The sequence below is a fragment of the Rhinoderma darwinii genome, unplaced genomic scaffold (assembly GCF_050947455.1).
Source record: "Rhinoderma darwinii isolate aRhiDar2 unplaced genomic scaffold, aRhiDar2.hap1 Scaffold_489, whole genome shotgun sequence".
NCBI classification, from domain to species: Eukaryota; Metazoa; Chordata; class Amphibia; order Anura; family Rhinodermatidae; genus Rhinoderma; species Rhinoderma darwinii.
In genome coordinates, this window is record NW_027464035.1 from 179,965 (window position 1) to 202,774 (window position 22,810).

At 47.3% G+C, this 22,810-nt stretch overlaps 4 protein-coding genes across 4 annotated transcripts; 1 reads left to right on the forward strand and 3 right to left on the reverse strand.

Annotated features, from left to right (window-relative positions):
• Window positions 1–951: 951 nt before the first annotated feature.
• On the forward strand, window positions 952–4,562 carry LOC142720068 (histone H2A type 1-like). Its single transcript, XM_075848798.1, has 3 exons — window positions 952–969; window positions 2,884–2,966; window positions 4,265–4,562. The coding sequence occupies exons 1-3, from the start codon at window positions 952–954 to the stop codon at window positions 4,560–4,562; spliced, it is 399 nt and encodes a 132-aa protein (XP_075704913.1).
• Window positions 4,563–7,376: 2,814 nt separating this feature from the next.
• LOC142720069 (histone H3) lies at window positions 7,377–7,787 on the reverse strand. Its single transcript, XM_075848799.1, has one exon. It carries the CDS (start codon window positions 7,785–7,787, stop codon window positions 7,377–7,379), a length of 411 nt encoding a protein of 136 aa, XP_075704914.1.
• An 881-nt stretch (window positions 7,788–8,668) lies between these two features.
• LOC142720070 (histone H1.01-like) lies at window positions 8,669–9,369 on the reverse strand. The gene has a single exon (XM_075848800.1). It carries the CDS (start codon window positions 9,367–9,369, stop codon window positions 8,695–8,697), a length of 675 nt encoding a protein of 224 aa, XP_075704915.1. The 3' UTR covers window positions 8,669–8,694.
• A 3,394-nt stretch (window positions 9,370–12,763) lies between these two features.
• On the reverse strand, window positions 12,764–13,155 carry LOC142720071 (histone H2B 1.1). Its single transcript, XM_075848801.1, has one exon. It carries the CDS (start codon window positions 13,142–13,144, stop codon window positions 12,764–12,766), a length of 381 nt encoding a protein of 126 aa, XP_075704916.1. The 5' UTR covers window positions 13,145–13,155.
• Between the last annotated feature and the right edge of the window lie 9,655 nt (window positions 13,156–22,810).

The following is a 22,810-nucleotide window of genomic DNA, read 5'->3' on the forward strand; positions in this document are numbered from 1 at the left end:
ACATTCTTTGTTCCGGGGGCCCGCCAGCCTGTGAACTATGTCCATTCCTATGGGCATATCCCGCGGGCGATCTAGGAGTTTGTTGAAAATGTGTGTCACAGCATCATAAAGTCCATCTGGGGGTACAGACTCCGGAAAACCCCGTAGTTTCAAATTGTTACGCCTCCGCCTATTCTCGACATCATTCAAATGCAGGGAGAGGTCACGTAGTTGCGTACCCTGAGTAGCCAAAGATTGAGAGAGGACCGAGATGTCCAGGGAGGATATAGAATGCTGGCACTCCAAGGTTTCCACCCTCGTGGCCAGATCACGCACGTCTTGTGTGACCGCGCCAATGGCCCTGTCATGTTTCTCCTCCAACCGGTTGAGGCGGAGATCCAAGTCGGTTTTGGTGGGGAGTACTTTGACCATCTCCCAAAGTTCCGCCAGGGTCCGTTCCATGGAGAGTGGGAGGCCAGGGACGGGCCGGTGTGATATTCCCCCAGGTGTACCGGTGGGGTGAGGGTGGGGGTCCCCCTGAAAATGTCTGGCATTCCCTGACTCTGCTGGCTATCCTGCGTTGTCGCCTGCCGCTGGGCGGGCAGTAAAAATGTTGCCTCATGCACCCTGCTTGGTGGCGCCATGGTCGTCACCCCGTGTCCGGGTGTTTTCTGGGGCTGGAGAAGGGGAACAGCCTCCCCTGGGGACGGCCCTCGAAATTCTGACCCACGCTGACCTCTCTCCACAGGTGCCATCTCCCCTCCAGGGGCGCGGGAGCAGCTGCCGGTTGGCATCTGATCAGCAGAGGAAGAAGGCGGAGTGTGCCCACGAGGCGGCGGGGTCTGGGTGCGGCCTGCAGGAGGAGAAGAAGAGGACCGCTGAGGAACGCCGTCCAGCGTGGACCGGAGGAACCGGCCGATTGACGAGGTGCCCGAGGTGTCTGGAAGGTTCCTGCGATATTTCCCCCTGGTCATGCTGAGTCGGGGACTGGTGAGTGAGCCCTGTCAGGCGATTTTCGGCTGGGTGAGTCCGGAGCTGCAGAGACACACGTCTTCACACTGCCATGCCTAAGCCACGCCCCCCGGGGCCTACAACTTAATCCGAATCCATCAAGGTGATGAGTGGAAGATGGCATTTAACACCCGGGACGGGCACTATAAATACCTGGTGATGCCCTTCGGCCTGTGTAATGCTCCAGCGGTCTTCCAAGAATTTGTGAATTGTATCTTCTGAGATCTCCTCTATGTTTTTGTTGTGGTCTATCTCGATGACATTTTGATTTTCTCCCCAAATCAGATGACACATCGGAGGCATGTCCGTCAAGCCCTGTTGTGATTTAAGGGGGAATTGCCTGTATGCCAAGTTGGAGTAATGCACTTTTGAAAATAATTTTCTGCCCTTCTTGGGCTACATCATCTCGGATCAGGGTCTCAAGATGTATCCTGAGAAAGTAAAGTCCATTCTGGGGTGGCCACGTCCTCAGGGCCTGCGGTCCATACACCGTACAAAACTTCTACTGGCAATACATCCCAAACTTCTCTTCACTGACGGCCCCCATCTCTACCCTTACCAAGAAAGGTATAAACGCCAAGGTGTGGACTCCAGATGCAGAATCCGAATTCAATAGCCTCAAAAATGCCTTCATTTCAGCCTCGATCCTCCATCATCCTGACGTGACTCGGCAGTTCTCGTTGGAGGTGGACGCTTCTTCTGTTGGTGCAGGTGCACTTCTGTTCCAGAGAAGCCTCAAGGGAAAGGCAGTAGTATGTGGCTATTACTCGAGACTTTTCTCCTCTGCAGAGCGCAATTACTCTATTGGGGATCGGGAGTTACTGGCCATCAAGTTGGCTCTGGAGGAGTGGAGACATCTGTATAACTAATGGACCTTTTCCCGCCAATGTTGGATCGAAGGAGGTTCTAAGAACTTTTTTGGGGGGAATCTGGTAATAGACTAAAGATCTTCCGCACATGGGACAGGTAGATTAAGTATAAAATGTACAGGATGGGGCTTCTCATACTCCTTCTCTCACTATCTAGACTGATTGTTTTATAACCTGTGTGCTGTCCTTCCCACCTACTCATATAGCGACATATGATGATATCTCTTTGTCCTATAACCTTGGGTATTCTAATTCTATGGTTATTGATGCTACATATTTACCTTCCTGCTACTTCTAATAATCTTCCATAACAGACGACACCTTGATTGGAGGTCGCCCTCCGTCTTTTTATTTTGCTTCCATTTCTTTTCATTATGTTTTATTAAGCGGTCTGGTCTCGACCGCATTTTGTACTCCGTACTATATAAAATATATGTCTATACAATTGTGTTTTTTGTATTTTTACTTTTGCTTTTGTTCAACTATTGTTATTGGTACATAAGATTTCTTAGCTACACAGGCTTTTGAGATATCATGTGTTTTTTAAGCCGCCCTGCGGGGTCAGCAAATGACTTTGTGCTCCATTGTTTGTCTATTTATCTGTAATAAAAAAAACGTTTTAATAAAAATAGAATTGAAAAAAAAAAAAAAAAAACTTGGTGTATTTAAACGTCTGAGCCACTGGGAATGCGATGAAAGAAATAAAGGTTGAAATAAATCATTATCTCTACTATATTTTAAGAACGTGAAATGTCAGAATACTACTAGAGATTCTAGCTGATCTAAGACAGGGACATGCACTAACATTGCAGCGTTCCTGGCCTAAGCACTTAAACCCTAAGCCCCCCAGCACGCAGTCCGCAGCCCGCAGCCCACTTGTTCCCTGATTCGGTCTAAAGTGAGTTCTGTTGAATGTCAGGTTACTGCGCTTTTCTATGAGATGAATAATATGTTCTGGTGGAGCCACTGAGCAGCGAGCTCACAGCTTATGTGCTCATAATTCAACTTTCCCCCTTTCCCATAGAGCACCATCTATGGCGTGATGAAATGTGACACTTGTTTCAGTGATGAGGATATTGCTGAAATCTGCAATAATGTAGTAGAAAAGTAAGATGGTTCAGCAGCATAAGTACCTTTCTCATGCAGTAACCTCCTCATTATTCTGCCTGCACACAGTAAGGTATCCTTTCAGACAAGGCTACACATCAGGAATTGTACCAGGATCTGCACAGAAGACTCTCACTGTTTAGTCACTGGTTAAGTACCACACGACCAGCTCAGGTTATTCGCTAGAGCTTCTTATTGTTCCCATTAGACCAAATGTAATATCACTTCCAGCAGGAATAAGAACGTCACCTTTGGAAGAATTCGCGACTGTCTCTCGACAGCAGAGGTAGCGCACTGGTAAAGTTATCTGCTCGTGAATTAGCAGGAAGCTGATGAGTCAGGGACATACAGGTTCTATCCCCAGGATCTCCACCTTGTGTCTCCAGTCTTAAAAGCGCTAATGAGATGTAGCGTTTCTCTTGTTGAAAGTCTGATTACCCCTGATTTTTAAAGAGTTGATAAATGTGTTATTGTGTATCTGCTGTCCAGCTGGCTCACAGCTTGTGTGATCTGAGTTGAGTGCAGGGGTCACTGCTGTACAATGTGGGTTCTAATCCCCATGTTGTCCTCCTGGTGACCTTGGGGTACTTCCCCCTTTCCTAAGGAGTATTGGGTTATGATACCTGTGAGAGTGAGAAAACTGTTAGAAAAAGTAGCTAAGTACAGCTTTCTCAAAAAAGTGACAGCTGTATATGTAACATTCTTCACATAAGTAACTTTCTTAAGCAGTGACAATCTCATTGTGCTGCATCCACACCACTATAAACACCACCCATCAAGGTATCTTTTGGTTAAGGCCACACATTAGGATTTGAACCAGAGACCACACAGAAGACACTCACTGGCTACACACTGATCATGCACCCTGCCACCAGCACTGGTTGATATTTGGACTTTCTTATTGTCCCCACAAGACCAAATGTAAAGATCACTTCCAGCAGGAATAAGAACATGTCATCTTTGGAATATTTTGCAGCTGGCTCTCAACAGTAGAGGTAGCGCACTGGTAAAGTTCTCTGCCAGCAGAAGAGTCAGGAACATGCAGGTTCTATCCCCAGGAAACTTGCATAAGTAAGGAGAATGCCATCTACCACACCAGCGGCACGCAGCAAGCTTCAAACCCAGGTGCATGGGCTGGCACTGTAGTGTTACTGAACTCAGCACCTAACTGCTTCGTTATAGGGTGCAGGAGTCAATATAAATCAAGTAGAAAAATAAATGAGACCATTAAATTACAAAGATGTAATATTATTTTTATCCCGGGCAGGACTTCAGTTCCCTGTCGGTCGTGTGCACAGACTTCTCCGCAAGGGCAAATACGCTGAGAGGGTCGGCGACGGCGCTCCGATCTACCTGGCCGCTGTGTTGGAATATCTGACCACTGAGATCCTTGAACTGGCCGGAAATGCCGCCCGGGACAACAAAAAGACCCGAATCATCCCCCGTCAACTGCAGCTGGCCGTGCTCAATGACGAGGAGGAGCTCAACAAAGTGCTGGGTGGTGTGACCATCGCTCAGGGAGGCGTCCTGCCCAACATCCAGGCCGTTCTGCTGCCCAAGAAGACCGAAAGCAGCAAAAGCGCCAAGAGCAAGTGAGCGCCGCTTATCCCACATTTAACCACAAAGGCTCTTTTAAGAGCCACCCACATGGTCCTTAGAACAGAGCTGTCACCGCTGATCTCTGATGAGTAAGGGTCGGGGTATACAACTGCTGCATTACTTATGACCTACACATTAACTACTGCCTCGTGCGGATGGTGGCGCTGTCCTCATTGATGCACTAACTATACTGTACAGAACACATTAATAGTACAACTACTCCAGTGATTCATGTTCATGATCTACAACTCGCCCCCGACTACATAGTGTCTTAAATTATATCTTCCAGTCTCACTGGATTCTTCGAATGCGTCTCAGTAAATGTTACTCTGCAGCAACTTCATGCGTTAGTGGGATGAGGGGAGTCCTAAGTATAGACAACGCACAGTGTTAGTACGAAGTAGAATTAGGTGCATTCTGTTTCCTGTCATTGTATTGCCAGCAGCGCGATTATACCAGCAGTCTGGCAAAGTGACATACAAGACAATGCAAGTCCATACTTATGTGGAACTTGGTGCTACAAATTGCTAGTTTGTTTTGAAAATCTCGTAACATTTGTAGCAATGAGAGCAGCTTGGAAAACACGGCCCCTCCAACATTGGGTTTTGCTCTTGTAAAATGCCGTATCAGCTGCATCAGTTTGTCCTTTTTCATTCATTGAATGCGTCTCACTAAATGTTGCTCTGCAAGAAACTGCACGCGTTACTGTAATAAAGTGAGTCCTATATAGGGACAGCAGACAGATTCATTATTAGTACTAGAGGTTACTAGATTTATTGCCAGCAGCCTTATTAATCCCAGCCGTCCGGCAGAATGAGATACGGGCCGAGCCGATACTTGTGTCAAAGTTGGTCCCAGTAACAGATTTATTGTTTGTTGTAAGAATCTGGTAACATTAGTAGCAGTGACAGCAGCTAAGAAAACACTGGCCCTCTCTCCAAGGATTGCGGAAAGCACGTTGCCCAGCAGCAAGCTGGACGCCGAAGAAGCAACACCGCAAGTCCGCTGTTTGATCCACTGCTCGTGCGCTTATACAGCGCTATGAGCAACTGAGCGGATATTCAGCGGTGAGTTTCTGCCACTCGTGTACGTGCAGGCATCGGCACAAACGGCGCCCGGCAGCGCCGCTACGAGGATGTGTATTCCTGCCGGAGGATCACTCGGCAGCAAGTATAGCACTAAGGCACTCTTTCCCTTCAGATTAACATTCCCTGGTCTAAGACCCAATTCAGGCAGCTGCTTCTAGGACGTTATTAGGGGACATAGTGCAGTCCACATATCCGGCTCCTCACTGGAAGACCGACGTGATACTGAAGCCCCTACCCCCGTGTATATAGAAGTAGAAGGTCACTGCTCAGATGATACACGAGCGGTCACCAGCAGACATCATAGCTGATCTATAGAGGATGTGGCGGCTCTGAGAAGAGCCTTTGTGTTGTGTAAGATGGAGCTGAGCAGGAGGGGAATTAACCTCCGAAGCCGTAGAGAGTGCGGCCCTGGCGTTTGAGCGCGTACACCACGTCCATAGCGGTGACGGTCTTCCTCTTGGCGTGCTCGGTGTAGGTGACGGCGTCACGGATGACGTTCTCCAGGAAAACCTTCAGGACGCCGCGAGTCTCTTCATAGATGAGACCGGAGATGCGTTTGACGCCTCCCCTGCGAGCTAGACGGCGGATTGCAGGCTTGGTGATGCCCTGGATGTTATCACGGAGCACCTTCCTGTGCCGCTTGGCACCGCCCTATCCGAGTCCTTTTCCTCCTTTACCACGACCAGACATCCTGTAAGCTGGAGCTAAAGAGAACTATTGTACCAACAACCGCGGGGTGCGTCTTTATATAGACCTTGGGTGGACCAGAGAGAGAACTGTAATACATGTCACTTCCGGGGCGTTTCTCTCAGTAAATTCACATTACCAATCCCTCCCCCTCCCGTTGATTGGCTTAACTCAGATTTTGAATTTCACTCTCATTTTACAATACCGGCCGCTCTTTTCCCGCTTATAGCGCGACTGCTGTGTAATCTCTATCTGCCCCAAATCTAAAGAGTAATGTTAAGAAAACAAGGAACAAGCGTGACGTCTTGGATTAGTATGGCGGCTGCTCGTCATCTGCCTTCAGGTTCAGGATTTGTGTGCCCGCAGATCACCCCTTAGGCCACCAGCACCACAACGGTTTTATAGAATGAATAGGGAGGAGAGGACTCGGGCAGTGTTAATGAGTTTAGATCTCTGATTTACAACGGTGACCGGGACTACACCCGATGATCATGACCTCACAGAATAAGAGTATAATTCCACTGCGCTTGTGTTCACACCGGGCGGAGGATACCTGCTCCCCACCCTACACGCTGCGCCTGGTTTGCCTTTACAAGGAGTAGGGAACAAGGACTCCGCACACACTGGTCAGCGGTGGATCATTAGCTGCACATAACGGCGTCATTCCTCGCAGCAGCAGCGGAGGTTATTATAGGAAGAGCGATGTACGGTCATCAGTGAGGAGTGGGGCGGGTTATCGCTACGATACAGCCGGAGAGGGAGGTGATGAATACAGCGCAGACACCCGGCATAACACATGACAGGACTGATGAAAGGGCCGGATAACGTGAGCGCTAGAGACGGGGACTGGTTATAGTGTAAATGGCGCCAAGCACTGAAAGGGTTAACATAGCATCTCCACATATTAATAGCAGAGCACCGAGAAGCCAGCGGGAGTCGCGGTAGAATAACGGAGGAAAAGGATTAAGCTCGTTTGAGGGAGGATTTGGTGGCTCTGAAAAGAGCCTTTGTGTTGTAGTCGGTGCCGGGTTCAGACCTAAGCCCTCTCACCACGGATCCTGCGGGCCAGTTGAATGTCTTTGGGCATGATAGTGACCCTCTTGGCGTGGATGGCGCACAGGTTGGTATCCTCAAACAGTCCGACCAGATAAGCCTCGCTGGCCTCCTGCAGAGCCATGACTGCTGAGCTCTGGAAGCGCAGATCGGTCTTGAAGTCCTGAGCGATCTCTCGCACCAGGCGCTGGAAGGGCAGCTTACGGATAAGAAGCTCCGTGGACTTCTGGTAGCGGCGGATTTCACGGAGAGCGACTGTGCCCGGGCGGTAACGATGAGGCTTCTTCACTCCGCCGGTAGCGGGAGCGCTCTTCCGTGCAGCTTTAGTAGCCAGCTGCTTGCGGGGCGCTTTCCCGCCGGTGGATTTACGCGCAGTCTGCTTTGTTCTGGCCATAGCTCTAGAACAACGTGCACACTTGTAGACTGATACGAGGAGAGGACAGAGCAGAGTATTTATACACTTGAGCGTGTCCTCATTGGTCCATGAAAGGCACACCCCTACATTCTATTGGCTTCTTCATAAAAATATGCGCCCGACAAAGCAAATGTGATATTCGCGACCAATCACCGCTCCGAAGAGGCGGACACCGGTTTACATGATGTCCAGACGCAGCTTGTACAGCAGGGGGCGTTAATGAGATCATTTCTCCAGCTCTGCGAAATAGTTGTCATCAGTAACAGCTCACTGTATTTCCATGTCCGCAGATCACGTACACAGCGTTATATAAGAGACTACTTCCCCATCATCCGCCGCTGCAGTGGTTTTATAGATCACACAAAGGGACAATCCCCCACCCCATCCTTACACAGGACACTGTGCCCCGCATCCAGAGGCAGCATATAAGGGTCACCATCCACCACGTGTAATGAGGAGGAGGAGGGGACATTGTGCTCTATTTACACCGGAGAGAGTGTAAACCATCGGCCTCCTTCACGTGGATCCTGTGCTGTAAGCTACAAGTCTATTGCTGCCCCGGTCCTTATTCACACATTACACCTGGTGGACTGTGACCTGATAAACTCTGCCTGGATGTTACACCATAGTGACGGGACGGACACTGTGGAGGTCCGGATACAGCAGCTATGGCGTCCAGCGCAATGACCAGAAATGACACTTGTCATAGAGTAACAGGGACATGAAGCTCCTCCGTGCACACGCGATGATGGCGCCTCCTTTATCTCAGGATCGCGCTGCTGTCTGTACCGGAGGAAACAGCGGCCAGTGATCATACAGCTCTGCCGGGGAGAAGGTGGTGGCTCTGAAAAGAGCCTTTGTGGGACAAGAAACGGGCGGCTCTCGGTTATTTCTTCGCCACGGTCTTCCTGGATTTAGACGCTTTCTTAGCCGGACTCTTGGCAGCTTTGGGCGCTTTCTTTGCCGGACTCTTGGCAGCTTTCTTAGCCGGACTCTTGGCAGCTTTCTTAGCCGGACTCTTGGCAGCTTTGGGCTTGGCCGCCTTCTTTGCTGGGCTCTTTGTTATTTTCTTGGGGGCAGGTTTTGGCTTCTTGGGGCTCTTCGCCACCTTCTTGCCAGCGGCAGGCCTCTTGGCCTTTGTCAGGCTCTTGGCCGGAGTCTTCTTCGGGGATTTGGCAGCAGCCGCCGGCTTCTTCTTGGCCGCCTTGTCCTTAGTCTCCTGCTGCTTCTTGTTCAGCTTGAAGGAGCCGGAGGCGCCGCTGCCTTTCACCTGGAGCAGGGTTTCCTTGGTCACCAGAGTCTTGAGCGCCATCTTCAGGCGGCTGTTGTTCTTGTCTACATCGTATCCTCCAGCAGCCAGAGCCTTCTTCAGGGCGGCCAGAGACACCCCACTGCGCTCTTTGGAGGCGGACACGGCTTTCACGATGAGCTCGGACACGCTGGGACCGGAGGGTTTTTTGTTTTTCTTGGCGCCCCCTGCTGCAGGTTTTTTCGGCTGCTTCTTGGATTTGGCGGCCGGCTCGGTGGGAGGGACAGCGGCGGCTGGTGCGGTCTCTGCCATCGTATAACACGGGAATACACTAAAACAATAATCCTGCGAGGGAAACACTGAGGACGGAGCTGGGGCCTCTTATATGTACAGCGGCTGCTCGGTGATTGGCTGCGATTGTCCTGAGCGTCTACTGGCTGACACTGATCACATGTCCTCCCTTTCCTCATCTGACAGGAGTGAAGCTCCGCTCTCCCCTTGTGCTTCCCTGCCCGGGATAAGAGCCCTTTACCGACTAGAAGCGGCCGGGCGAGCGGGCTCACTACGTGACTTCCCCCTCCCTGACATTCCCCCTACTCATTTCTAGCCTTCACTGGCAGAGATGCTGGGAAGGAGCCGGGAGGAGGCCCCGGGATCTCTGCCATAGTTCTGCCGATCTGCACATCGCTGTGATCGGACAAGATAAATGTGTTTGCGGGAGCTCGTTCCCTGTATTCCCGGCACTTGTCACTATCACAGGATTCTTTACCACAATGTCTAACGTGCGGGAAGCTGATTGTCCGATGCGGGGGCGACCTGGAGCTGCAGAGAGCCCAGAAGGGTAACCCGGCACAGACGAGATGTCGGAGTGTCTTCCGCCTGTCTTACTGTAACTTGGCACAGAGGAGACACCAGAAACTGCTCCACCTGTGTTACAATAACCCAGCACAGAGGAAACACCAGAGTTTGCTCTACTTATGTTACAATAACTCGGCACAGGCAGGACACCAGCGTCTGCTCCACCTGTATTACAATTTCCCAGCACAGAAAAGACACAAGTCTGCTCCTCCTTTACTAAAATAACCTGACACAGGTCAGACCCCAGAACCTGCTCCTCCAGCAGTACATTACCCGGACACAGACAGGACACTAGAGACTTCTCCACCTGTATAACTATAACCTGACACAGGCCAGACCCCAGAACCTGCTCCTCCAGCAGTACATTACCCGGAAACAGACAGGACACTAGAGACTACTCCACCTGTATAACTATAACCTGACACAGGCCAGACCCCAGAACCTGCTCCTCCAGCAGTACATTACCCGGACACAGACAGGACACTAGAGACTTCTCCACCTGTATAACTATAACCTGACACAGGCCAGACCCCAGAACCTGCTCCTCCAGCAGTACATTACCCGGACACTAGAGGCTTCTCCACCTGTATAACTAGAACCTGGCACAGAGGAGGGAACAGACACTGTTTGTTCCTCTTGTACTACATTAAGCCGGCAAAAGACAAGACGCCGTAGTATTGTCCGTGTCCCCACATATTACTGCCATTATGTCCCCTGTAGGAGGGTACAGGGACACAATGCCGGTAATATGTCCCTGTTCCCTCATCTTCGAGGCATTATGTCCCTGTTCCTTCATATTACCGGCATTATGTCCCTGTTCCTTCATATTACAGGCATTATGTCCCTGTTCCCTCATATTACAGGCTTTATGTCCCTGTTCCTTCATATTACAGGCTTTATGTCCCTGTTCCTTCGTATTACCGGCATTATTTCCCTGTTCCTTCATATTAACGACATTATGTCCTTGTTCTTTCATATTACCGGTATTATGTCCTTGTTCCCTCACATTACACAGCATTATGTCCCTTTCCCCTCATCTTACCGGCATTATGTCCTTGTTCCCTCATATTACCGGCATTATGTCCCTGTTCCCTCATCCTACCGGCATTACGTCCCTGTTCCTTCATCTTACCGGGATTATGTCCTTGTTCCTTCATAATACCGGCAATATGTCCCTGTTCCTTCATATTACCTGCTATATATACCTGTCCCCTCATATTACTGGCATTTTGTTCCCTGTATGAGGGCACAGGGACATAATGCTGGTTATATGTCCCTGTCCCTCTAATCTTCCAGGCATTATTTCCCTGTGCCTTCATATTACAGGCATTATGTTCTTGTTCCTTCATATTACCGCCATTTTGTCCCTGTTCCCTCATCTTACCGGCATTATGTCCTTGTTCCTTCATATTATCGGCATTAAGTCCCTGTTCCTTCATTTTACCGGCTTTATGTCCCTGTCCCTTCATATTACTGGCATTATGTCCCCTGTAAGAGGGCACAGGGACATAATGCCGGTTACATGTCCTTGTTCCCTCATCCTCCAGGCATTATGTCCCTGTTCCTTCATATTACCGGCTTTATGTCCCTGTTCTCTCATATTACAGCCATTATGTCCCTGTTCCTTCATATTACCGGCATTATGTCCTTGTTCTTTCATATTACCGGCATTATGTCCCTGTTCCCAAATCTTACCGGCATTATGTCCCTGTTCCTTCATATTACCGGCATTATGTCCATGTCCCCGCATATTACTGCCATTATGTCCCCTGTAGGAGGGCACATGGACATAATGCCGGTTATATGTCCCTGTTCCCTCATATTACCGGCATTATGTCCCTGTTCCCTCCTCTTACCGGCATTATGTCCCTGTTCCTTCAAAGTATCCGCATTATGTCCCTGTTCCTTCATATTACCGGCATTAGGTCCCTGTTCCCTCATCTTACCGGCATCTTGTCCCTGTTCCCTCATCTTACCGGCATCTTGTCCCTGTTCCTTCATATTACAGGCATTATGTCCATGTTCCTTCATGTTACAGGCATTATGTCCCTATTCCTTCATATTACGGGCATTATATCCCTGTTCCTTCATATTACCGGCATTATGTCCCTGTTCCTTCATATGATGCCGGTAAGATGAGGAAACAGGGACATAATGCCGGTAATATGAAGGAATAGGGACGTAATGCCGGTAATAAGAAGGAACAGGGACATAATGCCTGTAATAAAAAGGAACAGGGACATATTACAATACCCGGCACAGAGGAGACACCAGAGTCTGCTCCACTTGTATTACAATACCCGGCACAGAGGAGACACCAGAGTCTGCTCCACTTGTATTACAATACCCGGCACAGAGGAGACACCAGAGTCTGCTCCACTTGTATTACAACACCCGGCACAGAGGAGACACCAGAGTCTGCTCCACCTGTATTACAATAACCACCCTTTACCCAGTCCTCGCCAGTGTGATTGCTTGTTCTCTATCGGCGTCAAGCAGTTTCCCTGGCATCTGTTATAAATCTGACTACTACCCTCATCATTGTTATTTACAGATGTCCCATGCTTCCTTCCGTCTCCTAATGTACAATGTTCCGTTTCTTCTGGACAGTTATGACGGGTCATCTGCCCGCAGGATCCGTGTTCCGGCTTCATCACACGCGACAATGTCCCTCCCTGTCCGGCAGCCACATAATGTATGAAGCAGCATCTGCACCGACACGAGAGCGGCCGCACATAGAACAGGGGGACTAGCGGGAGGCCAGACAATAGCAGGCACAGCTCTGTTGTAGACAAGGTGGGTGGCTCTTAGAAGAGCCTTTGTGTTCTTACTGCAGGGACGGGGCACATTACTTGGCGCTGGTGTACTTGGTGACGGCCTTGGTGCCCTCGGACACGGCGTGCTTGGCCAGCTCTCCAGGCAGCAGCAGGCGCACGGCAGTCTGGATCTCCCGGGAGGTGATGGTGGAGCGCTTGTTGTAGTGAGCCAGGCGGGAGGCTTCCCCTGCGATGCGCTCGAAGATGTCATTGACGAAGGAGTTCATGATGCCCATGGCCTTGGACGAGATGCCGGTGTCAGGGTGGACCTGCTTGAGCACCTTGTACACGTAAATGGCGTAGCTTTCCTTCCTGCTCTTTCTCCGCTTCTTGCCGTCCTTCTTCTGTGTCTTGGTCACGGCTTTCTTGGAGCCTTTCTTGGGCGCCGGGGCAGACTTGGCGGGCTCAGGCATGATAACACACTGCAATCTCCTCTCAACTGAGATAACGGAATGCTTTACCCTCCCACCGCTGCTGTATTTATACACGGGCTATGCAAATGAGCAACGCTGTCTGACCGCTGTTCTACTGGAAGAGCAAGTCATGTGACCTATGGATTCGTCATAAGCCACTCCCAGGGCAGCTAATTGGTGGTTCCCACGAGTCTGTTCTCTGTTGGTGGATTTAAATCTATCCGATCACAGGAGCTGGTGAGCGGTGCAGTAGTTAACTACTGCCTCGTGTAGATGGTGGCGCTGTCCTCATTGGTGCACTAACTATACTGTACAGAACACATTAATAGTACAACTACTCCAGTGATTCATGTTCATGATCTACAACTCGCCCCCGACTACATAGTGTCTTAAATTATATCTTCCAGTCTCAAGAGCTTTGTCACAAATCGGTCCTCCTGGAGTATAACCACCATCATCCCAGGTGTTTAGGCTAAGATTCCATCCCCGCGTCATGTACGGATAAGAGCAGTTCCTAATCTACAAAGGAGAAGTCCTACGAGGGGTCTGCGGCAATGCTTTATATGTACAGGAGACGCTATTCGGGTAACAAACCATTCCTCTCAAGGACTCTTAGCTTCTAATTCTGCCCTGGTGTACACCACCAACTAAATGTGAACAAATGAAAAAGGGAGGGGAAGAGACGGGCAAGAAGCGCACGGATCAAAGGATCTCTCGAATTAAGAAAAATTATAGATCAATAAAACAACGAGCTTAGAGGTATATTCTACCTAACAGGGAAGGGGTGAACGGTCCCTGTGTAGAGAACACCCCATTTAATGAACAAATCCCATTCAGCATTGTGACTTATCGTAGATGAATGGGAATGAAAGGGAAAGGTACATAAATCAAATATCAAAAGTGGGGGCATAAAGGGGACAAACCGGGCTGTAATGTTTGTTTCCCTCAAGTACCGCACTATTGGAGCTCTGATATTAGATGTTACTTCTGAATAGAGCTGCATCAATTTGTCCTTTTCATTCTTTAATGAGTCTCAGTAAATGTTACTCTGCAGCAACTTCATGCGTTAGTGGGATGAGGGGAGTCCTAAGTATAGACAACGCACAGTGTTAGTACGAAGTAGAAATAGGTGCATTCTGTTTCCTGTCATTGTATTGCCAGCAGCGCGATTATACCAGCAGTCTGGCAAAGTGAGATACAAGACAATGCAAGTCCATACTTATGTGGAACTTGGTGCTACAAATTGCTAGTTTGTTCGTTCGTAACATTTGTAGCAATGAGAGCAGCTTGGAAAACACTGGCCCTCCAACATTGGGTTTTACTCTTGTAAAATGCCGTATCAGCTGCATCAGTTTCTCCTTTTTCATTCATTGAATGCGTCTCACTAAATGTTGCTCTGCAAGAAACTGCACGCGTTACTGTAATAAAGTGAGTCCTATATAGGGACAGCAGACAGATTCATTATTAGTACTAGAGGTTACTAGATTTATTGCCAGCAGCCTTATTAATCCCAGCCGTCCGGCAGAATGAGATACGAAGCAATACGAGCCGATACTTGTGTCAAAGTTGGTCCCAGTAACAGACTTATTGTTTGTTGTAAGAATCTGGTAACATTAGTAGCAGTGACAGCAGCTAAGAAAACACTGGCCCTCTCTCCAAGGATTGCGGAAAGCACGTTGCCCAGCAGCAAGCTGGACGCCGAAGAAGCAACACCGCAAGTCCGCTGTTTGATCCACTGCTCGTGCGCTTATACAGCGCTATGAGCAACTAAGCGGATATTCAGCGGTGTTTCTGCCACTCCTGTACGTGCAGGCATCGGCACAAACGGCGCCCGGCAGCGCCGCTACGAGGATGTGTATTCCTGCCGGAGGATCACTCGGCAGCAAGTATAGCACTAAGGCACTCTTTCCCTTCAGATAAACATTCGCCGCTTATCCCACATTTAACCACAAAGGCTCTTTTAAGAGCTGCCCACATGGTCCTTAGAACAGAGCTCTCACCGCTGATCTCCGATATGTAAACGTTCTGCGCCAGATAAGTGGCTCTGCTTGTACAGAGAACTAGCCAGCAGGAAGGGGCGACAATCTCCATTATGAATTCATATACAGCTGGGATAAACATTGAAGAGGAAGCCGTAGGGAGGTTGGGGGGTGCAGAACTGCTGCGTTACTCATGACCTATATATTCACTTTTGCCTCGTGTAGATGGTGGCGCTGTCCTCATTGGTCCAGGTGAAGAAGACTCTGGTGTCTTGAGTGTATGTCGTGTAATTGTGATACAGGTGAAGCAGACTGAAGTGTGTTCTCTGTCAAGTTATTGTAGTACAGGCGGAGCAGACTGGTGTCTTATCTGTGCTGGTTTATTGTAGAAGAGTAGCAGCAGACTCTAGTGTCTCGTCTAGTAATTGTAATACAAGTGGAACAGCCTCCAGTTCAGGGGTCTCAAACTCGGCCGGGTAAGTGGGCCACATATATGAATAAATAGAAGTTGACGGGCTGCATTTCAGCAATTAAGTGTCGCTAAGCGTTTGGCAGACACACAAATGTCATGATTGGGCAGCCCCTTTTAAGATGGTGCCACAGAGCCCTTTGTAGATACTGCCACAGAGCCCTCTAAAGATGCTGTCACAGTGCTGTCTGTAGATAATGCCACACACCCCTAGATAATGCCACAGTGCCCTCTATAGATGCTGCCACAGTGCCCTCTATAGATGCTGCCACAGTGCCCTCTGTAGATGCTGCCACAGTGCCCTCTGTAGATGCTGCCACAGTGCCCTCTGTAGATGCTGCCACAGAGCCCTTTGTAGATACTGCCACAGAGCCCTCTAAAGATGCTGTCACAGTGCCGTCTGTAGATAATGCCACACACCCCTAGATAATGCCACAGTGCCCTCTATAGATGCTGCCACAGTGCCCTCTATAGATGCTGCCACAGTGCCCTCTATAGATGCTGCCACAGTGCCCTCTATAGATGCTGCCACAGTGCCCTCTGTAGATGCTGCCACAGTGCCCTCTGTAGATGCTGCCACAGTGCCCTCTGTAGATGCTGCCACAGTGCCCTCTGTAGATGCTGCCACGGTGCCTTCTGTAGATAATGCCACACACCCCTAGATAATGCCACATTGCCCTCGGTAGATGCTGCCACAGTGCCCTCGGTAGATGCTGCCACGGTGCCCTCGGTAGATGCTGCCACGGTGCCCTCGGTAGATGCTGCCACAGTGCCTGATATGGACAGTGATGTCAGGGGCTTGCCCAGAGCAGGAGTCCCAGAGCAGAGTCGATTCTAGCAATCTGTCTGGGACTCCAGCTGTGCCCCTGACATCACTGTCCTTATGTGGACAGCGATGTTAGGGGATTCCACAGAGTCCCAGAGCAGAGCCTATACTAGCGCTCTGCCAGGGACTCCGCTCTGGGATAGACCATGACAACACTGTCCATATATGGACAGCGATGTCAGGGATTTCCACAGAATCCCGGAGCAGAGCTTATACTAGCGCTCTGCCCGGGACTCCGCTCTGGGGAAGACCCTGACAACACTGTCCATATATGGACAGCGATGTCAGGGAATTCCACAGAATCCCGGAGCAGAGCCTGTATTAGCGGCTCTGTGTCCCGCAGGCCGAGTGCTTGACACCCCTGCTCTAGTTCTAGTCTTTTCCGGCTCATTGTAGTAAAATAGGAGCATTCTGGTGTCTTGTCTGTGCTGGGTAATTTGAATACAGGTGAAGCAGACTATAGTGTCTTGTATGTGCCTGGTCATTCTATTACGAAAGGAGCAGTCTCTGGTTTCTTTCCTGTGCTGGGTTATTGTAATACAGGTGGAGCAGATTCTAGCGTACTGTATGTGCCGGGACTTGGGTTATTGTAACACAGGTGGAGCAGATTCTAGCGTACTGTATGTGCTGGGACTTGGGTTCTTGTAACACAGGTGGAGCGTACTCTAATGTCCTGTCTGTTACAGTACACTAGAATCTGTTCCATCTGTATTAAATCAATACGTATGTGCTGGGTTTTATGAATACAGGTGAAGTAGACTCTGGTGTCTATTCTGTGCGGGGTTATTGTATTACATGTGAAGCAAACTATAGTTGCTCGTCTGTTCCGGGTTATTGTAATACAGGTGGAGCAGACTATAGCTTCTTGTCTGTGCCGGGTTATTGTATTACAGGTGAAGTAGACTATAGTTGCTAGTCTGTTCCGGGTTATTGTATTACAGGTGGAGCAGACTATAGATTCTTGTCTGTTCCGGATTATTGTAATACAGGTGGGGCAAACGTTGTTGTTTCTTTTTTTGTCAAAATAGAGATTTTGCAGATACCCTCACTTATTTATATATACAAAGTGAGTTTTGGGGAACCACAAAGGTGTATACCACCAATTAATGTTATTTATTATTTTGGAAATAGGGAAAAGGGAAAAGAATTGTAGTTCCTATTAGAAATTGAAAATAATAAATTTTATTAATATATTGGAGTTAAAATAATTCTAAAATAATTCTATATATTTCTCAATGTAGGTCAAATATTTAGCAGTGCAGAGGACCCCTTGTCCTGCACTTAAAGAACAACATTTGTCTTATGTATGCTACTATCATACAACAATAAGGTTGGACTTTATTGCTTGCTGGGGTAAGTATAAATCTGATCACACTGGTGTATTGTATGCACTGTGTGAATCAGTATTTGCTGTCAATCATGAAACATTGTATCAGTTTTGTGTGCACTGACAATTACAATATTTGCTGTTAGTAAATAGACATTGTATCAAATTCTTTTCCTGTGCTGTGCACTAAATGTATTACTAAAGGCTTGCCATTTTATAGATATTATCCATTAGTAACTAGGCATTGTATCTATTCCTTCTGTGCTATACACTGAATATGTTACTATAAGCTTACTAGTCTAGAGACATTATCAATTGATAAACAGACACTATATCTAATTCTTTTGTGCTGTGCACCGATTGTGTCACTATAAGCCTGCTATTTCATTGATATTGTCAGTTATTTAGAGTTCTCTTATGTTTACTGCATATATCAGCACTTGCTGTTAATCCATATTAATAGGATGAGTTGCAATAATTATAATGCCGGTATTTATTTTTTATTTATGTCTATTATACAATTTTTCATTTCCTTCAGCAGTCCACATTGTATTGTTACACCACGCTGGCTACCTCTGACAGAAGTAGTAACGGTGCGGTAACTTGTGTGAATGAGCACTATAGAGAATGCTATGATTGTGATGTGCTCTTAATGAATTCCCTCCTTGAGTTGTAAGAGGCTGTTCACAGTGGCACTATGCGGTATTTAGGCTGGATAGCTTGTGTGTTGTATAAAGCATGCACCACCGATCCTCATTGTTGGGATCAGCAGCAATATGTTTCGCTTATTTGCAGATAAAATGTCACTATATGATCTGCTTTATTTATGGGCTACTTGCTGTCTGTTTTCTATGAAAGGCAGCGAACAGCAGCAGATTACAATATTCTGACCAGGCCGCTTGTATATATCAACGTGCTATGTTCTGACCAGGCCGCTTGTGTATATCATCGTGCTTTGTGAGCGCTGTATATTCAATTAGGATTACGCTTAGTAGTATGCTTTCTTAGGCTGGGTTCACACGTGGCGGAATTTCACTTGAATTCCGCTGCGGACGCTCCGCAGCATTAATCCGCAGCGGAGCCGTTTCTCCATTGACTTCCACTTCTATTTAGAAGTGTTCGTTTAGACGATGCGTAAAATTCCGCTGCGGAGCATAGGCTGCGGAGCAGAATTTGGTGTCCGCAGCATGCTCTGTCTGTTGCGGACCAGTGGCGGACTGGTTGCGGACTCATGGCGGAATTTCTCCATTGACTTCAATGGAGATTCTAAATTCCGCAATGAAGTCCGCAGCTGTCATGCACATGTCATGTGTGCTGCGGATGCGTCTTGCTTTTTGGACATGACATTTCTTCATTCTGGCTGGACCTATGTATTTCTAGGTCTACAGCCAGACTGAGGAAGTCAATGGGGCTCCCGTAATTACGGGAGCGTTGCTAGGAGACGTCAGTAAATAGTCACTGTCCAGGGTGCTGAAAGAGTTAAGCGATCGGCAGTCACTGGACAGTGACTACCGATCCCAATATACAGCAACCTGTAAAAAAAATAGAAGTTCATACTTACCGAGAACTCCCTGCTTCTGTCTCCAGTCCGGCTTCTCAGGATGACGTTTCAGTGTAAGTGACGGCTGCAGCCAATCACAGGCTGCAGCGGTCACATGGACTGACGCGTCATCCAGGGAGGTCGGGCTGGATGCCGAAAGAGGGACGCGTCCCCAAGACAACGGCCGGTAAGTATGAAAGTCGTTTACTTTCACTAGGGAAAGTGCTGTCCCTTCTCTCTATCCTGCACTGATAATAGAGAGAAGGGAAGCACTTTTCCCGCAGTCCGCAGCAGCTAGTCCGCATCAATTTACTGCACATTTTGGGCAGATCCGCAGCCGTAATCCGCAACCCGGATTAGGTGCGGCATTGATGCGGACAGTTGCGGAGGAAATCCGCCACGTGGGGGCATGCCCTTAGTAGGCTGCTTGCTTTTTATTATCTTATATCTCCGTTTTTACGGAAAAAGCCGTGAATAGCAGCACTATTGGTGGTCTGATTAGCCCGCTCTGCAAGTCAGCTGGCTTTGTACGCGCTGTCAGGGATTTCACCCTGCAGCGTCTATCAAGATACACGTCCCGCTCTCCTACAGGGAGCAGCGCTTCTACATGTGAGTCTTTGCTGACTATTAATTATTTATTTATTGTTGGTAGTAGCATTAGATTAGGCTAGGACCTTATGCATTGAGTTCATTAATATGACTGGACACCCGACGCGCGTTTCGCCGGCATTCCGGCTTCCTCTTGGGGTGTGACCCGCCGATTCTGACGCCCTTAAATATCATGTGTGCTGAGTGACAGTCAAGGGGGCCAATAGGATTGTTTTGATTATAAGAGTGTGTAAATGACAGGTAGATCAATTCCTAATATCTGTCCTGAGGCTCAAGGTTATCTCTAAACCAGAGAAAAATCATTATTGAGTGGTGTTATTATTCTAGTATTAACTATTGCTCTTAGTTTCTTATATCTATTTAGATTGTGAATTTCCAAAATATATATGGATATCAATTATACCTCGAATTGATTCATATCAAACTATTTTCCATATATATATGTACATCGATCAATCAGATATGACGAGAAAGATTTCTCTAATATCATATATGGAATTTATAGAAGATTACTGTACTTAATTTGTTGATATTTATTTTATTATCTGAAGTACATGATTTTTATGTATATATTATATGGATATTTATCTCCCATTCATCTTCCATATACTGAAATGACATCCATAAATAGTACTTAGCCAATTTTTATTTTTTACAGGAAAAGAAAGGAAATAGGTAGGGGTATGAATTATTTAGCGTAATGAATTACTAAAGTATCTTCTTCTGTACTTGCGATGAATTATCAGTAGAGGTTAATTAATTATTTATGTATCAAAAAAATATCAAAAATATTTATTTGTTTTTAAGGGTTTTTTGAAAAATTCTTATTCACAAAAAGCAACCAAAATTAAAACTCTCATTTAGGCCATTTGGGTTAACAGAATTCATTTGAAAAATCCACTGGCTTTCTCTTTTTTTTGGTGCAAGGTTATTGTAGCCGCAAACTCTAGTGTGTTTAGTCGTTATTGTAATTGCCTGGTTATTGGAGGAGCCGTCTCTGGTTTATTCTACACGCTGTAATAGAATAATGCGGTAATAGGAGGAAACAGGGACATAATGCCGGTAATATGAAGGTACAAGGACATAATGCCGTAATATGAAGGAACAGGGACATAATGCCGGTAATATGAAGGAGCAGGGAAATAATGCCAGGAAGATAAGTGAATAGGGACAAAATGCAGGTAAGATAAAGGAACAGGGACATAATGCCGGTAATATGATGGAACAGGGACGTAATGCCAGGAAGATGAGTGAATAGGGACAAAATGCTGGTAATATGAAGGAACAGGGACATAATGCCTGTAATATGAAGGAACAGGGACATAATGCCGGTAATATGAAGGAACAAGGACATAATGCCGGTAATATGATGGAACAGGGACGTAATGGCAGGAAGATGAGTGAATAGGGACAAAATGCTGGTAAGATGAAGGAACAGGGACATAATGCTGGTAACATGAAGGAACAGGGACATAATGCCAGGAAGATGAGTGAATAGGGACATAATGCCGGTAATATGAAGGAACAAGGACATAATGCCTGTAATATAAAGGAACATGGACATAATGCCGGTAATATGAAGGAACAGGGACATAATGCCGATAAGATGAAGGGACAGGCACATAATGCCGGTAAGATGAAGGGACAGGCACATAATGCCGGTAATATGAAAGAACAAGGACATAATGCTGGTAATATGAAGGAACAGGGACATAATGCCGGTAAGATGAGTTTACTGGGACATAATGCCGGTAAGATGAAGGAACAGGGACATAATGCCTGTAATATGAAGGAACAGGCGCTTTATGCCGGTAATATGAAGGAACAGGGACATAATGCCGGTAATATAATGGAACAGGGAAATAATGTCTGTAATATGTAGGAACAGGGACATAATGCTGGTAATATGAAGGAACAGGGACATAATTCCAGGAAGATGAGTGAATAGGGACAAAATGCAGGTAAGATAAAGGAACAGGGACATAATGCCTGTAATATGAAGGAACAAGGACATAATGCCGGTAATATGATGGAACAGGGACGTAATGCCAGGAAGATGAGTGAATAGGGACAAAATGCTGGTAAGATGAAGGAACAGGGACATAATGCTGGTAACATGAAGGAACAGGGACATAATGCCAGGAAGATGAGTGAATAGGGACAAAATGCCGGTAAGATGAAGGAACAGGGACATAATGCCTGTAATATGAAGGAACATGGACATAATGCCGGTAATATGAAGGAACAGGGACATAATGCTGGTAATATGAAGGAACAGGGACATAATGCCGATAAGATGAAGGGACAGGCACATTATGCCGGTAATATGAAAGAACAAGGACATAATGTCGGTAAGATGAAGGATCAGGTACATAATGCCGGTAAGATGAGTTTACTGGGACATAATGCCGGTAAGATGAAGGAACAGGGACATAATGCCTGTAATATGGAGGAACAAGGACATAATGCCGGTAATGTGAAAGAACAGGGAAATAATGCCTGTAATATGAAGAAACAGGGACATAATGCCGGTAATATGAAGGAACAGGGACATAAGGCCTGCAATATGAAGGAACAGGGACATAATGCCGGTAATATGAAGGAACAAGGACATAATGCTGGTAATATGAAAGTACAAGGACATAAATGTCGGTAAGATGATGGAACAGGGACGTAATGCCGATAATATGAAGGAGCCGGGACGTAATGCCGGTAATATTAAGAAACAGGGTCGTAATGCCGGTAATATGAAGGAACAGGGACGTATTGCCGGTAATATGAAGGAACAGGGACGTATTGCCGGTAATATGAAGGAACAGGGACATAATGCCGGTAATATGAAGGATCAGGGACATAATGCCTGTAATATGAAGGAACAGGCGCTTTATGCCGGTAATATGAAGGAACAGGGACATA